The sequence below is a fragment of the Scleropages formosus genome, chromosome 6, assembly GCF_900964775.1.
Source record: "Scleropages formosus chromosome 6, fSclFor1.1, whole genome shotgun sequence".
In the NCBI taxonomy this organism is placed as follows: Eukaryota; Metazoa; Chordata; class Actinopteri; order Osteoglossiformes; family Osteoglossidae; genus Scleropages; species Scleropages formosus.
In genome coordinates, this window is record NC_041811.1 from 7927575 (window position 1) to 7944936 (window position 17362).

The 17362-nt window shown below is 43.9% G+C and overlaps 1 protein-coding gene across 1 annotated transcript; it reads right to left on the minus strand.

Moving 5' to 3' along the window:
* Positions 1–8878: 8878 nt before the first annotated feature.
* Positions 8879–11663, minus strand: LOC108922647 (zinc finger and BTB domain-containing protein 43-like). Its single transcript, XM_018732880.2, has 2 exons — positions 11612–11663; positions 8879–10563 (listed from the first exon to the last, which is right to left on the minus strand). The coding sequence occupies exon 2, from the start codon at positions 10552–10554 to the stop codon at positions 9310–9312; it is 1245 nt and encodes a 414-aa protein (XP_018588396.2). The 5' UTR covers positions 10555–10563; positions 11612–11663; the 3' UTR covers positions 8879–9309.
* Between the last annotated feature and the right edge of the window lie 5699 nt (positions 11664–17362).

Consider the following 17362-nt stretch of genomic DNA (forward strand, 5'->3'; position numbering starts at 1 on the left):
GCAGAAACTGCAGGTAGTACAGCGGTGCAGTAGGTAGCACTGGTGCCTCACAGATCCCAGGCAGGGGCTGCAGACGTGGGTTCGATCGCTGCTCAGGCTGGGTGGAGGTTGCATGTTCACCCCATGTTGTCACGGGTTTCTTCCCACAGTCCAAAGACATGTTGCAGGTGAATTGGAGGTTTTAAATTGCCCTTTGTGTGTGTGTGTGTGTGTGTGTGTGTGTGTGTGTGTGTGATTTACTTGTACTCACATCACATCCAAGGTGTACTCCGCCCCACACCCTATTTGTCCAGCATAAACCCTGCATCACCATGACGACCCTGATTGGACGAGCTGTTAGTGATGATGGATGGATGGACTTCGTGTCGACAGTGTGATATATAAAATAACCTGACTCACCTGTTGGGTCACTACTTGGCCAGTTCCTGCCACTGCAGACACCTTTTCACAAAAACACTGTCATGGTCCAGCATTTTGCTGTCCATTAATGACCCACTTATGTGTCACTGCAAGGTGGTCAAACATGTCATCCTGGGTTTCAGTAAAAAACTTTATATATGTTCCACTTGGGGGTGCGGTGGCGCAGTGGGTTAGACCGCAGTCCTCCTCTCCGGTGGGTCTGGGGTTCGAGTCCCGCTTGGGGTGCCTTGTGGCGGACTGGCGTCCCGTCCTGGGTGTGTCCCCTCCCCCTCCGGCCTTACGCCCTGTGTTACCGGGTAGGCTCCGGTTCCCTGTGACCCTGTATGGGACAAGCAGTTCTGAAAATGTGTGTGTGTGTGTGTGTGTGTATGTTCCACTTCATATATGTTACACTATTCCATTCCACTGAAAAAAAAATAAATAATGGCAACCTATGCTGCTGCCAATGATATGGGCATATTTTGTATTACCTCATACAGTATGGGGGGTGCGGTGGTGCAGTGGGTTTGACCTGGTCCTGCTCTCCGGTGGGTCTGAGGTTCGATTCCTGCTTGGGGTGCCTTGTGATGGACTGGCGTCCCGTCCTGGGTGTGTCCCCTCCCCCTCCAGCCCTACGCCCTGTGTTGGCGGGTTAGGCTCCAGCACCCCGCATGGGATAAGCGGTATCAGACAATGTGTGTGTGATGTCATACGGTATGTTTTTTAAGCCCTAATGTTCATATTTCTTCCAGGTTTAGGGTCATATTTAGGAAATAACCACAAATAGGCAGTAAGCACTGTAACGCAGAGGAAAGTTTTGACAGATCGCAACAATTAAACAGAACTGATAACATTCTGGTGAAAAATTTCCCTGCTTTCCTCGGGATTCTCTGAGGTTTGGGATCCTCTTTTTAACAGCTCTGCAAGTTTGGATTTTTTAGATTATTGGGATGATACATGTAGCATAGAGGGGCAGGCTGCAGGGGGATAAATTCCAACAGAAACTTCGAGAAAAACAAAGTTTCAAAAAGTTACATTCTTCCTCCAAGACTCCAGGCTTTCCAGTTCTGGGTAGAAAAAAAAAGGATTTTAAAGGTCTTTAGAGGTGGTTTTGGATTCTCCACTGTGATCCTTAATGGAGAATATTCAGTTGTTGCGTAACAGATTGGAATGCATCTCATTTTGAGATTGTGAATCCTTAATGAGCCGCAAAGGGAGTGTGAACCTGGAGCCTGAGGGTGTATAAAACTAAAGCAGCCCTCTAGTTCGAGACTCAGGTCATCACACTTTGGACTCGTCATGACAATATTGGATTCTCTCGAAAACATGGTGATGAACTTTCTGGAAGGACTCAGTCTATGAAGCCACCAACAGCCAACATCAAATCATTGGCACTAAACGTCTGACTCAAACGTTCAGCTTTTATGCAGTATTAAATAAGAAACAGAAAGATTTTACAGAAAACTGTAGCGTCCAGGAGTACCACTATATGACAAAGGCAAAATCAAGTTCATAAAGGTCCATATCGAGCAATTATTCACCATTTCTGTGCACCATCTCACCCATCAGTTTCTTTACTGAGTGAATTGTTCTTGTACCGATGATCTTCAACGCATCAGACTCAACAGGTAGAATCCAAGTTGGGGTTACAAGCCAATCACACCAACTAAATGAATCCATCCATCTACACACACACACACACACACACACTGTCTGAAACCACTTGTCCCGAGTGGGGTTACGGCCAACCGGAGCCTAACCCGGCAACACAGGGCATAAGGCGGGAGGGAGAGGGGACACACCCAGGACGGGACACCAGTCCATTGCAAGGCACCCCAAGCGGGACTCGAACCCATCCAACTATTCTACTGCAAATAACCCCTTGTCCAATTCCAGTGGTCTAGAGTTTATCCTGGATGTATAGGACATGAGGCAGGGTAAACCCTAGGTAGAACACCAGTCAATTTCGGCTCACCAGTTCACCTGAAACACAATTTTGGACTGCATGAGGAAACCAGAGCACCTAGCGGAAACCCACATGAACATGGGGAGAACGTGGAAACTTTGTGAACAAATATGTGAGTGATTCTTCATAAAAACAGTGCTCAAAATGAAAAACACACATGTTCGCTAAAAGTCTTCATAATCACTGATATAATAAGCATAATCAGGACCTCCTGTATGATTCATGGAAATGTGGGCGACGGTTGTGGAACGCTGCCACAGTCCCATGAGAACATGACCCTTAATCATCACTGGCATCCTGAAAACTTGTACAACGTGACGAAATCTGTTGTGAAAACAGATGGATTCGAAATTTTCACTTGGTAACGATGGTTTCATCCGGGACGACATGGGCTGCATACAAACATCAGAGAGCACAAGAGTGCAAATGAGACGATAAAATTGAAATCTGACTGCCGGGGATGTTTCCGCGTACCCTGACTGTGTGTTTACGGTCTCTTCTCGTGCTGGTGGAAAATGTGCAGTGGGGGCGTGATCTACGATCTCCAGGGAGTACTCCAGCCAGTGGAAAAAGGCCTGATTCAGCCGTCTGCTTTAACGGCTTGTGGCCCAATGGCACCAACATCAGAAACGATCCTCTGTTTTTGGTTACCTGATTCATGCCCCTGTCAGGAAGCAAGATGGTAGGGTCCTAAAGAGACTACTGGGGCATCTTTTGTTATGCGCATCTGCTTCTCCTGGCTGGGATGGAAGAAGTATAGATGGACCCGGTTTCTTCTATACACCCATCACACTCTTGTTGACATGATGAAGCTTTATTCATAATTCAACAAGCAGCTATGACAGTCCTTGTTCAGTACTGCTGAGCTGTTGTTGATCTCATATGTAGAGTCCTTCCAGAATGTTCTGTCCTCCACCTGCATCATTGAGGTTGAAAGAGGTACATCCATCGTCACTGTGATTGAGTCAATTGACAACGCAAAGGGACCGTACCGTGCGAAAGCAGCAGACGGCATCGCTGGACTCTGCAGAAGATCTCTGACATCGCCTCCTGCTGGAGAGGACTGGCTGTGACACGTTCTCCTTTCTGCATTCTGAGGAGTTCCTCTCACAAACCACAGACATCGCCAAATCCTTGGATTGGTGTGACACTCTCAACAAACGAGGAATTTTACTCGATGCCCCTGCTTCTGCTTAACAAGGTTTTTCTCTCCATTGATGAGGACCGAATTTGGATGTTGCGTTGCACCCAACGGCTGAGCAGAGCGAGACCAGAACCACCATGTAGTCGTCTTCTTTTCATGTAGTTTGGCTCGTGCTACATTTGTCACCCTCCATCAGCCCTGGTTTGGCAGCATCACCTGTTATCATCTCAGTGATCATAGTCCCGTTTGTTTTTTTGCATTAAAGGTTGAATTAGTCCATAACTATGGTACTGAATTTTGTAAATATGTATGTTTTGTTCATGAGCAATAAGTGCATGGTGCATAATAGCTCTGAAAAAGGGCTGAGCGAGTGCTTGGCCAAACTGCAATCTCAGAAGGGTACAAATCCATCACCACTTGGAATTCACATCTCTCTGCACCTTCTTTCTTGAAGCCATCCATCTCCTTGATAAAATTAAGGTGAAGCCCCACGACACTTCTGGTCATTTCCTAAATCTTTTATATATTTACATTAAATCTCTGCTGCTTTCCTCTTTGCACACTGTAGTCATCATCTCCACACTGCTACTGCTTGTGTCTGCTTATTTATTACTTAAACATAATGGCTGTCTTTTTTGAGAGAACGTGGGTTCGATCCCCACTCAGTCTGTGTGTCTGGAGTTTGCATGTTCTCCCCGTGCCTGTGTTGGGGTTTTCTTCTGGGTGCTCTGGTTTCCTCCCACACTCCAAAGACATGCTGTTCAGGTTCACCTATCGTGTGTGAGTGACAGAGAGAGAGAGTGTGTTCCACTGATGTATGGATGAGTGACCCATTGTAAGTAGTGTATCTAGCAGTGTAAGTCACCGTGGTGAATAAGGTGTGTGGGCTGGTAACACTACATAGTATCTGTTGGAAGTTGCTTTGGACAAAAGCGTCTGCTAAGTGAATAAATGTAAATATAGTGTAAATGTATATTGCAATTGACCAGTTCCAGCCTGCTATATACTGGCGATAAAGAGTCCCGAGTCCTGAAATGATGCATCAGGTCTTCCCGGCTTTTCGGCAGCTCTTCCCAGGCATGTGGGACACCTGGGTGTCACTTTGATTTCACTCCTCAGTCCAGGTCCTCCCACACAGGTGTTGCCTAGGTGGACTCAAACGTGCTGTTGCTGCTGCATATGGGCATCTCAAAACCACGCAGCACCTACGCCCGGCCGCCTTGAGATGGTTAAATGTGCCTGAACGCCCCAGCTGCCGGTAATGTAAACGGCGCGCTGGAAAGCTGCGCTGGGCCGTGCCGTTCCCCCCGCAGTGCTGAGCACGGCATACCTGTCTGACCAGCCGACCGAAAGGCAGGGAGGACAACGGGGAAACAGCCTTGCACTTAGGAAAGTATGTCTCCCGTTCACAACGGAAAGCCGCCGGCCTCCTGAGTTATGAACATCAGTATTTTATGGAACAAACTCAGGCCAGACAGACTCTGGACACTGTTGGGGGGGGGGAGAAATAGCTCACAGAAGGATGGCGATACAATTAAAATAAATGTTGTTTATTGATGCGCGTGGAAGTTAGATTTAATTTGAGACAGGCAGCGCATAGCACAGCTTTTACGCACATGCCATGTAACCAGAGGGTTGTTGCTTCTGGTCCCAAAACACCCAGCTGTACAAATAGTATAATTCAGTCTGAACAGAACCACCAGCAAAATAATAAATCAATACCTAAAAGACACATTAAAGTAGGGCTGTTGTCACTATAATAGTGGAAATCAGGAGCGGCGTGAACTCCGACATGTCAAATATCATCCTGACGACGGACGAACGCTGGGTAACAGCCAGCTTGTTTCCATCAAGCATTACCGGCAGTCCTCCCAGACCACAAAATGGCATAATTCTATAATTAAATATATAAAGGATCTAAACATTTTGTTGCTCTCCATATAAACTGAGAAATATTTTGTGATAAACACTTAATTGCAGCCAGACTCATTTTAGAGGAAAAAACTTTGAGTGGAATAAACATTCTTCTTGGAGTTGATTAGGAAACTGCAGCTGGGCATGGTGGGGCACAGTGGCGCAGCGGGTTTGGACAGGGCCCACTCTGTGGTGGGTCTGGGGTTCGAGTCCTTCCTGAGGTGCTGTGCGATGGACTGATGCCTTGGTGTGTCCCTTGTGCCCTGTGTTGCTGGGTTGGGCTCTGGCTTGCCGCAACCCTCCTTGGGATGAGTAGCCTCAGACTCTGTGTGTATGTGTGGGCTGGACTTCAGAAGGCCTCCCAGAAGCAAGGACTTTGATTCCATGTAAACACTGATACTGATGATAATTAATAAGCATTTTTTATTAGTATTATTTCATCAGACGTTTTCTTCGAAGACAACATGAAGATGATTTGTCGCGAGCTACTTGCAATTTTGTTTTTGACAAGGGCGTCCCCTGCTGGTCAGTATGAGTAATAAATGAAGGAGCCATTACTGGTTAGTAGGTGGAATCCAGAGAAGTTTCCACTCAACTTTTCACTCCTCCTTGAACTTTCAATAGAAAATACATTGATATGACTTTCTTTGAAAGATTTAACACATGCTGTAATTATTTATGTTATTATAGAAGACAGATTTATAAGATGGATATTTCTTGGTACGCAGAAATACTGTTCAATAATGGAAAGCCTGTAGCTGCAGGTGCAACGAGCAACTGGTACCACAACCATGGTGTAACCAGCTCCACATTTCCAAGAATGAATTAATGTCATTCCAAGTAAGGTCCTGCCCATTACATCAGCAGTGTTTATTTTTACACCATTTTAAACTACAAATATTTTAGGAGAAAGGGAAGCATAAAAAAAAAAATCTTTAAAGTGCAACCAGCTAAGTTGTTACAACCGTGGACCTTCTTTAAACTGAAATAAGGGGTCAATAAAATACCTATTAAAGCCAATAATTTCTGATTTGGACGTCATAACCCATGATCTGAAATTCACAAACCAACCAGGGCAGGTTGTAAACGAGGGGTAACAAAAGCAGGCTAAGCTAGAGGTCATATGAGTTGCGTTTATTGCTGAAAACATTGTACACAAACTGTCGAGAACGTTCTTCTATGAGAAGAAACTACATTGAGGAGTCGTGTCGCAGAACTCAACAAGCCATCTTCTGACGCGTTGTGGGCCGTGCACCGATATCCACTGAGGTAGTCCTTGCACATGAGCGAGGTGAGATCTGACCCGTAGAGAAGCCTTGAGACATTTCTGTAATAACTTCATAAGCATCGTTATGTTCTTCATAGGCAGTACTCATTTACAGTACAGCACAGTACAGCTCCTGCGGCACCACAGTTTCAGAGTACTTGACCTAAAACAGTAAATATGTTTCACATTAAATCATCTACGTATACATTACATGTTAGAGTAAATCATGCATAGTAAACAAACAATCAATGTGCTGTTGTTACATCAATACGTGTTTATGGCTGATTGTATGAATTCAAGTAAGATCTCAAACATTAAAACCAAGCAGTACCCGTAGCCTATGAAAGGCATGTACATTTTTTTAAATTATTCATATTACTATCAATATGCACCTCTACTTCACAACTAACGGAACACTAACGAAAACAGAGGACATCTGAAATCACAGCCATTGATAATAAAAAATAAAAAAATTTAAATTCTTTACATTACCAACTGAAATTAAACTGCTCAAGAATCGTCTTTAACCACGGATTGATTGTCTGTAGCCCCTCCCACAAACAGTAGTAGCAGCAGCACTGGGGTGCCGCAAAAAACCGGCAAAGCTGATATGACAAATGCAATTTCTTCAGTGTCAAAGAGATTATTAGCGTACAGCATGCATTCTTAATATTACATCTGAGAGGGTTCAACATGAACTGAAAGAGCACTGAAATTCTTTTACCTGCTTTTCACTGACAGGATGTAGTGAGTACATTTACAATTACTTATTTACCTGATGCTTTCCTCCAAGAAGATTTACATTGTGAGGTTTGTATGAGAAGCTGCTTACACCGATTTACCCATTTCCACAGCTCTGTAATTTTTACTGTATTAATTCAAGGTAAATACCTTGAGCAAGGGTGCTACAGCACTAGCAGCATTCCAACCTGGGCCCTTTTGCTGAAAGGCAGTTACTTTAACCACTACGCCCCCTGCTGCCTCTATGTACAAAACATGCATAATGGGTAAGACTGCAGTTTTGAACACAACCACATTCACGCTGCTGCTCATGAGGCAGAGATATGTAAACAGTAGAAATGTAACATCTGATGTGTTATGAAGTACATACTGATCAAAAAACGTTTAGCACATTCACCATTTGTATGTAAACCAGGTTCTGAATACAACAGAATAAAATGAAATGCATGAGAACACAAACATTTCTGCTCCTGTGTGTCCTGTAAGCAGTTTAACACTTAAATAAAACCCTTATTTGATTGTTACTTCACTGCATATTTACAGTAACACATTCAAAGACAACTGCTGAGACAGCAATACCTGAAACATCATTATTAATAACCTTCATCCTGCTGACACCATCAAAGGTGACAAGCTGATAAACTTTACAAAGATCTACCCACTTATTCAGCTAGGTCCCTTTTACTTTAAGTACCATGTTCAAGGGAAATACAGTAGGAGGTGGGACGTGAACCTGGGGCCTTCCTATTACAAAACAATGACTAATCACTACACCACCTTCTGCCCTAAACACATGAATTTTTAAACTGACACAATATAAGCAATAAGTTAGTTGTTTAGTCCACAAGAGGTACATGGCTGCCACAGAGATGGAATTGATAATAGAGTATTTTTACCCGTTTCATGAAGGCCATTTTAAAAGAAGCACAACCACAAAATAAAATATCTATTCCAAGCAGGTCCTAATACCGTTAAAACTACGTGAGTCAGTACAGCTGTATATGCACTGGCCCCTCAATCGACCCATTTTCGTCAGGGCCTTTTCAATCTTTCTGGGTTGTAAGCTTACTATTCAAATATTCAGACTAGCAAATAGAGGTGATCCTCGACTTATGACATATATGACTTTTGATCACCCACGCTTAGGATGCCTGTCCGATTAATCTCATTATATTATTATGAAATCCCAACTTTTGGTTGTAACCTGTAACGACGATCATCCCATCTCTATACAATAACACTTCCTGTTGGTGATTCCATTCATGTTACATTTCATTTACAATGACTAGCAACTGAGTATTCTAGTGTTGCGGAAAAAAGAAAGAACAGTTTTAGAAATGAAAGTGAAAAATATAGTTCAGCATGAAAATTTGATAAAACTGTACTGTATATTTTAACATGAATAACGTGAAATTAATGAAAAATATATCAAAGCCCTATTAAGCAAAGCAACATTCAGGCATGATAAACTGTTTATATACCCTTATGGTTCATATAACACAGCGTAAGGGGATTTTGTGACTTAGGACCCGGTTGTTGTTGTAATGGAACCCTGCCGTAAATTGAGAACCACCTGCACCTGATCTGAAAAAGAGCAGTTCAGCCACAATCTCTTCCTCCATTCGAATGTAAAAAGCACCTACTTAACATACAGGGAACTGACTAACGAGGCGGCTATAAATCGTAAGCATATTCCCATCGGGCTGGCAGCATGTTGTTTAGCAGCAGAATAAAAATGCGGCAAAAGCATGGGAAGAGGTGAATGAGAGCTGTAACCAAACGCTGAAATGTGCATGTTAACTGAGAGCACTGCGGTCACCCCAACCAGTAGCGGTTGCTGGTCCTGTCTTCAGTGGGACAGGCGGTTCAGATCCAGGATCAGCAGATCTGCGTGGTCTGCTCCGCAGCCCCGCACCTCTCCGAGACGCTGCAGATGCAGGACGGAACGCGTTGGGTGAGGCTGTCGGGGCATTTAAACTTCTTCCCGCAGATGCTGCAGTGGACAGGCGCGGCACCCGCGTGGCTCTTCATGTGGCACAAAGGCTGGTGCTTTGTCTCAAGCGCCTTGCCGCAGACGGATCGACTGTAGGGACGCGGGCCCAGGTGGATGCCCCCATGTCGGTCTCGCTGGCTCTTAGGGGTGAAGTTCTTCCCGCATAGGTAGGGGTGCAGCACATTTACAGCGCCGGCTGGTCCCGGATTAGAGGCCTTCACCTGGACGGATTCAGAATTGTCTTCCCAGCCTCCTGCTGAGGATTCTTCGTCCACATTAACAGGGATATTGTCCACAGGTGGGCTCACACAGCCCAGTGGAGGCACCTTCAGCAACACCTTTCCTCCACTCTCTTCCTCAAAGCTGTGGTCCCGCTCCCTGGCCCCAGTGTAGCTCGACAAAGGGCGCAACCCAGCATGAGATGCACCTGGGTCTCCTTTGGATGAGCTGCCGACTTCATCCTGCTTCAGCCCCTCGTCCTTCACCAGGACACATCCGCTGTTGTCGTCTTGAGCACAAAGCGGCCAAATATCTCCGTTGTCTTCGCTCACGCTGAGACCAACCTCCTCAGCGGTGGGCAGCTCCGGTTCAGACATCGGCGAGTCGACTGCTCCGAAGCCTTGCCCCATTCCCACACCTCCGTCCCCATAGTCAGGGAATTTTTCCGCTGAACCTCCATGCGACACATCCACCAGGCACTCACCAGGGCTGTTGTCATCGGGAGCAGTGAGATCCCTGCAGGGCAGGGACTTCTGTCCACCCAGCAGTTCGGTGCACTTATCCACCACGTGCCACATCTGCAGGAAGCTGGCGGCAGTCAGGAAGGCAACAAGCTCTCCAGGGGGCAGCTGCAGTGTCCCCGTGTAGCAGGACTGCAGGAGGCTCTCGAACACGCTTGGCCGCATGATGTCCGGCAGCACGACTCGCGCGCTGCTCTTCAGCAGGACCTGGTCGCAGAAGTACGGCGAGCCTGCCGCCAGCACGGCCCGGTGGGCACGGTAGTGGTAGCCCTGGATCACCACCGTGATGTCACACAGCTGGCCCAGCTTCCGCTGCTGGTTGAGCTTCTGCAGGATGGAGCTGGAAAAGCCAGGAAAGGCCACAAGCAATGTGTCTGATCTTGGGTCCATGGCAGCAATCTAGACCGTAAAAAGGGAAGAACACGAAGTTAAAAACTGGGCCAGCAGGCAGCACAGTGGATAGATTTGACTGCTGCCTTGTAATCAAAGAGCCTTGGTTTCAATGACCAGATCTCCTGTAGTGCCTCTGATAAAAGTACTTACAATGGATCGAATCCAGTAAAAATTACTCTGCTGTATAACTGAGCAAACCAGTGTAAGCAGCTTAGTGTACAAACCTGACACTGAAAGCCTTTCTTCAGGGAAAACATAAACGAATAAGTAATAATTCTAATGTTTTCTAATTCGGTAAACTGGCATAAAGGAATTAAAATACTGCGTGCTTTAATATGCGTTTGAATTTGCTATATCTGAATCTTTGGGTTTATTTCAAATAAAGACAAGCACAGAATTAGCATTAAAAATTGAATCATTTCTATCAATACAGTGCTACCCATTTAACTATTAAGATTTATTTTTTTTAAATCTTTTTCTAAATGTTTTCCATGTAGATGCATCTGCCACATAAACAGCTGACTGCATTACACAGAAAACACAACCTACACACATAAATGATCTCCCAGTAGGCAGTTATCGCAGCATCCAAAACAAACATTATATATATATATATATATATATATATATATATATTATATTTTTTTTTTTTTTAATTTTTAAAAAAAAAATAAAACTGTATATGAAAATTCCATCTTGCTGGTGGTGGGTATTATTACACTAAGCATTTCCTCCAGTAATATTTCAGCACAAATGAAAGACTTAAGTTAATAACACCTCTTTAAACCGTTATGTATTTCAGTAATAAAAATCATGCCATAAATTTATAAAGGCTGAAATGTATTTTGTCGCAGGTAAAATAGCCGGAGGGAGCGAAAAAAAAAAATATAATTTATACTGGAAAATTCTCTCCCCTTCTCTTCAGAAACCTGGACAACTCACAAATTCTACCGACCTTTATAGTCTGCAGTAGTTTGTACATAGAATGTAAAACTGTTTATCGATGGGAAAACAAGGGAAGCCATTTTTTAATAACAAGGTAATTCTGCCTCACCTGTTTCACCAGGAGCACCGGCTACCGCGGCTCCTCTTCCGGGTGTCACGGCGACCGACAGACGTGACGTCGTGACGCAAGCGAACGCATTTACGCACTACGTCAGACGCCCTGCGTCAAAGTGCGTCGATGTCCGGCGTTGTAGAACGGAGATGTTGCGGGAGTCGGCGTGTTAAGAACGCGAGTAAATTGAAAAGTTTCACAGTACGGCTGATATAAGCAAATGCGGTACTGTCATATATTGTCAGTTACACGCAAAATCAAATTTATTTTCGCTGAAATTTTATTAATTTCGACCTGTAGAAATGCAGTGTAAGTTTTCATTCACCAGCAAGTGGTGCTGGAGGATCTTTCCAGAAAATAATAACCAGTTTTGCCTCAAAGAACATGACAACCTTTAATAAACATACCTGTGTATCAGAGTTAATAAATCTTAACTCACCAAACGACTCGAACTGCAGAAAAAAAATCGTTTTTAATCATGTAGCATTGAATGCATTTATTATCCCACTCCACAGCTTATCGCTGCGCTGGGACCTCGACTTTGAGAACCATTCATTGTTGGCCCCAGTTTGTATTAAATTAGATCTCATCAGTCAGAGTGATTCTAATACAACAAAAACGTGGTGTATAGAAACTCCACAAGGAATCAGAGAAAAGAAGCCCTGATTCACAGGTGGAAGGTGCTGATGTGGCCTTCTAGTTTTAGGTTTCTCATGATTCCCTGATCAAAATGAGTTACTGTGGTACTGTAAATTTGCTTAAGTGGCACACTGCTGTTTCACAGCACCTGGGTGGTGCGAGAGGATGTGGGTTCAATCCCCACTCAGTCTTGGTGGAGTTTGCATGTTCTCTGTGTGTCTGTGTGGGTTTCCTCTAGGTGCTCTGGTTTCCTCCCACACTCCAAAGACATGCTGTTTAGGTTCCCATAGTGTGTGAGTGACAGAGTGTGTTCCACTGATGTACTGATGAGTGACCCAGTGTAAGTAGTGTATCTAGCAGTGTAAGTCACCTTGGTGAATAAGGTGTGTGGGCTGATAACACTATATAGAGTTCGTTGGAAGTCCATTTGGAAAAAAGTGTATGCTGAATAAATGAACTTGAAAACTGGCATTTTTTTTTCTAAAAATGCTACTTGTAGCAAGACCGATTCTTAGTTCAACTGATGACCTTTCAAAATGCATTCATGAAATTTCTTCAGCTCCATTTCTGAATGAAGACAGAATTTTAAAGCAGGGCTGGCAATTCAGCAAACTTCGGCAGTCGTTGAGGGGTGCTGAAATTTGGGAGGTGCCAAATCGCTTAACAAATTAATAAAAAAAAATCTAAATAATAAAATGTTGCTTGCAAAAACCCAGAAAATTGATGATCAGGTGTCTAGATTATGCAAAAATTGTATGATGCATTTCCATCACGTGTCTGTTGCAACATTGTACTTAACACTTTTGTAGGAAACAAACTTTGAACTGATGCAGCATACAGATTTAGTCCTTAAAGTACAGCTTTGTTTGCTGCGCACATACATGTTATTATTACATTAGAAATACCTCATTTATGAATCAGATCTGTATTCAGCAAATATCGAAAGAAAAAATTATGTACACATACCTTTATTTACAGATAGAAGTCTAAGGAGTGTCGAATTGACTATTGCCCAAGTGTGCCAAAAACCTAGTGACAGTAAAAATATCTTAAATATCCTTTTAAAATGTCAGAATTTTTCTATATTTTCTATTTTTCCCTTTTTTTTGGATCTGCTCAGTCTTCAGATATAAGCAGAAAGGCGAAGAATACATAAAATAAATTCTGAAAATTTTTTCTGAACAATTACATTTTTTTAAATGTTTTTCTAACTATAATATTATATAAGACAGTATTTGCGATTTGCCATTGGTTTGTGTCATCAGCAATTCTTGTTGCTCTCCTGCCTTTTCATTGTTGTTTTCTGCTGCTTCTGGCTACCCTGCTTGAGACACCTTCCACGGATAGGGGGATGCGGGAACAGAACCACTTTGTCCTCACCCGTGTTCCTGACAGGGCCTCGTGTTGAACAAGTTGCTCCCCTGTCCTCGGCAGTGATCAGAAATGAGACACGTGCGCTCGCACACTCATGCGCAAGGCAAGTAGCCAAACTCAGGTGATTAGAAATGGCTCTCTTGGCCTCAGGGGTACGGTGGTGGTATTGATAAAAATTTCAAACAGTTCCTTAATCAAAGGGCCTCCTGTTGATGCTGTAATCCCACCTGAAGTGGGGCTTTGTCTGTGAAGGCTGCGCTCACTTGACCAGGCATTCTTTAAAGGTGAGCCGTGGGCAGCCTCCGGAGTGAGGCAGGTGCGGAGCCAGGGTCCATGAGAGGATTGTGGCCGGGGGTGGAGGAGATTTGTCCAAGGTGACTCGTGCAGGTGAGCGAGGGAAGACGGCTCGGTGCTGTGCTGTACGCTCTGCCTGCTGTAAATGTGAAGTATCATAGAAACCAAACGCTTTCTTTTGAGCAGTACAGTCGTCATGCACGTGAGTCAAGCCCTTAACTTCTAAAATACATGCTGCAACTTGAGAAAAATGGAACTTTTAACCAATATTATAATCCATGCTAATTATTTAACAACAATCTGCAGTTACGACGCATCTATTCATTAACAATAACTGCTTGTGCAACCTAGGGTCCCGGTGGTCCAGGGCCTATCCCGGAAGATCCTGTTTTTAGCCCTTTGTGTACTGAAATTTTTGAATGTCTTTTCTTTCTTTGTGTTACTCCCGCTATTTTATGTTTTTACTGCTGTGTCTGTGTTGGCCCATGAAGTATGATGTCATTACTTGTCATGTTATCTCAGAATTAGAAATACACATGTACGCTGATGAAGATGTCCTGCCAAGCGCATCCGTGTTACGAAAAATAAAATGACTCTGGTAAGCTTGCGTGTGCACGCTCCGATTTCCCCCCGATTTTATTTAAATGTGTGACATTTATTAAGATGTTCAGCAGTAAATCCGCTGGGGAGGGCGTTGTCAAACTATAAACTCCAGAGGAGGTTTGCAAAAATGAAAAGAGATATTTAATGGGTTTGTGAAGAGTGTACCTATTCGTGTAACTTAGTGATGCTGCTAAATGGCAGCCGAGGATGATGGGAAGAGTATGGCAGGTACAGAGGTCTTGAAGACGAGCAAGACACTTTGTGTATTAGGAACAGTTGGTAGTGGTTAATGCTGCTGCCTTTGCACCCTAAGGTGATAGGTTGGAATCCGACCTCCAGCTGCAGTACCCTCGAGTAAGTAACTTACCTTAAAATTACCCAGCTGTCTAAACGCATAAATAATTGTAAGTAGCTTCACAGTGTCAAGTTGTTCTGGAGAAAAGTGTAAGATAAATGTATCTGTTTTTTCTTAAAATGAGCCACTTCCTTCTTTGTTCTGTTTCAAACATTTTCAGATGCATAGATATGTAGGGGTTTCAATATATATTTACATGGATACATAGTGGGGAGATGTTTTCCAGCACGTTCATCTGATAATCCAGGAGACTAATGATTCATTTCCGTTTTTTTTTTCTTCAAAAACAACAGTAACTGCCTTCCAGCAGTTAATAAGCAAAAGGGGATTAAATGACAAGTTAAGACAATAATGGCTATATTTCCAGTATGGGAAGTCGGTCCGTCGAAAGGACAACCTCATTCAACGGTTGCCTCAGTCTGGGATCTCTTCATAAGACTTATAAAATATACATGGCCTTTTATGAGATCGCTCAGCTGTCAGAAAGTGCTCAAATTATATTGCTTTTGCTCCCCAGAAGACCGGGCTAGTGTCACGATGATTCCATTACATGTGCTGGAGAAATAAATTGAATGTAGTTATATATACAGTGTATTGGATCGATTTGGAGATAGGAGGGTACCGACGGTCAGTGAGAGCGGGTGGACCAATGGGAAGAAAAGGTGGAGCAAATGTGTTTGTGGAAGAGGGGAATTTATTTCCTTAAACATGACTGAGAGCAAACATACTTTGTAAGGAGACTGACCAAAGATACCGTGGTAAACACCTTATGTACAGAAACAGAGGCATAGACTGTGGTGTATTATCATACAGCCAATATCTGTCTGCATCTGTGGTCTCCTGATGAAGGGGTGGGAGTATAGAGACGTTCAGGAAGTTGACAGCGTTTACCGTTTGTGTCTTGGCTCTCCCAAATGACGGCTAAACTGAGAAGATTTGAGCTTCAATGCGACCCAGATGTAGTAGCTGGTGTCTTGAGTGTCAGAGGTGTTCAGGTGTGTGTTTATGTGTCCCTGATGCTCATGTGTATCTACTGTATTCATAAGCTTTCCAACATACCGTACATGTCATCACCGTATATGTAATATCATGCACATCTACACGTTTTGCCATGCTGGACACCATGCCATCCCAAACATAGAAAATTCGCAGTCACAGGTAAGAAACACCTGGTTGCCACCCCCCTATTGAACCTCTTTTTGTCTACAGGAGGTTGACTTCCCCTGGAGCGAAACCAAATGTTCAAGAGTTTGAGTGTCAACACTCGTTTAATTCCCTTCTCCCTGAGAATTCACTCGATTAAGGACTTCAGATTTATTCATTTAGCTGACGCTTTTCTCCAAAGCAACTTACGGCTTTAATCTACATATGATTATTTAGCCATTTGTACAACTGGGTAATTCTACTAGAGCAGTTTCAGCTCCAGTAGAAAGAAAACAAGAAATCTGAGTCAGTGTCCTCTTGTACCACAAACCAGTGCATGTGTTACACGTTGCTTTCTACGGTACGCTTTTTCATCCGAATAAAAATTAAAGTGATTTACCATATGCAAAAAAAAAAGCGGAGGAATCCATACATACCGAAATTTCACTACTCTCCTGTGGGCGATCTCGCTTCTTTTGCTCACGAGATTAAACTAAATGGCTGAGGTAATGGCGGGAGCTCACAAAGACTTGAGTGACTCTTGGCACGCCATGAAGGGAGACGCAAGGGGGCCTTCGCCTCGGTGCTTGCCCCAGAAGAAAGCCACCATCGAACGATATGGAGATCCACGCTGGGTTCCAACTGCATTGAGGTCTCGGTCGCTGATAAGTCTGTCATCCCCGCTGATATTGGAGCACCAATGACAGGCTCCAATTAGACCACTCCTGGGCTATTAACTGACTTTCTTATCCCCAGAGCAGAGGCCCGGGACAGCCAGTGGGGACACAAAGAGCCCCTTCACGAACACGGATCCAAATGGTAGAACCGTGTCCACCTGACCCGCAAGGTGCAACTACCGGGCCGTTCTTTATTCCTGCCGAGGAGAGAAGGGTGAAGGATCGCGGCGGGGTGTTATCTGTAATGAAAGGGCACTGAGTGAGTGGGCTGCGGAAAACCCAGGGCCGCTGAGAAATGACTGAAATTTGGCCGCGGTTCTGCGCGCTTTTTCGACAGATTTACAGCATCTCGTTCCGCCCCAAGTCCCCTCCCCCCACACATTTCGCCTAAGGAAAGAGTCAATCAGGTGACTGAATCAATCAGAAGTTACTGACAAACCCAGTGTTTAACACTTGCACTCATCCATTCCCTTCCTCCCCATACGAGACATTTAATATGATCTCTTTTTAATGATCCCAGAGTGACTGAAATTACATCCTCCGTCCAAACATGCAAGACTGGACTGTTAATGAATATAAGACACGCGGTGCAGTAACTCGTATTTAACCGGTGGTTTTGTGAAGGAAATATTTTTTACGATAAACACTAGCTTAAAATTTAAA

Coding starts and splice junctions, on each gene's coding strand:
- LOC108922647 (XM_018732880.2), bottom strand. CDS start 10,554: ATGGACCCAAGATCAGACACATTGCTTGTGGCCTTTCCTGGCTTTTCC.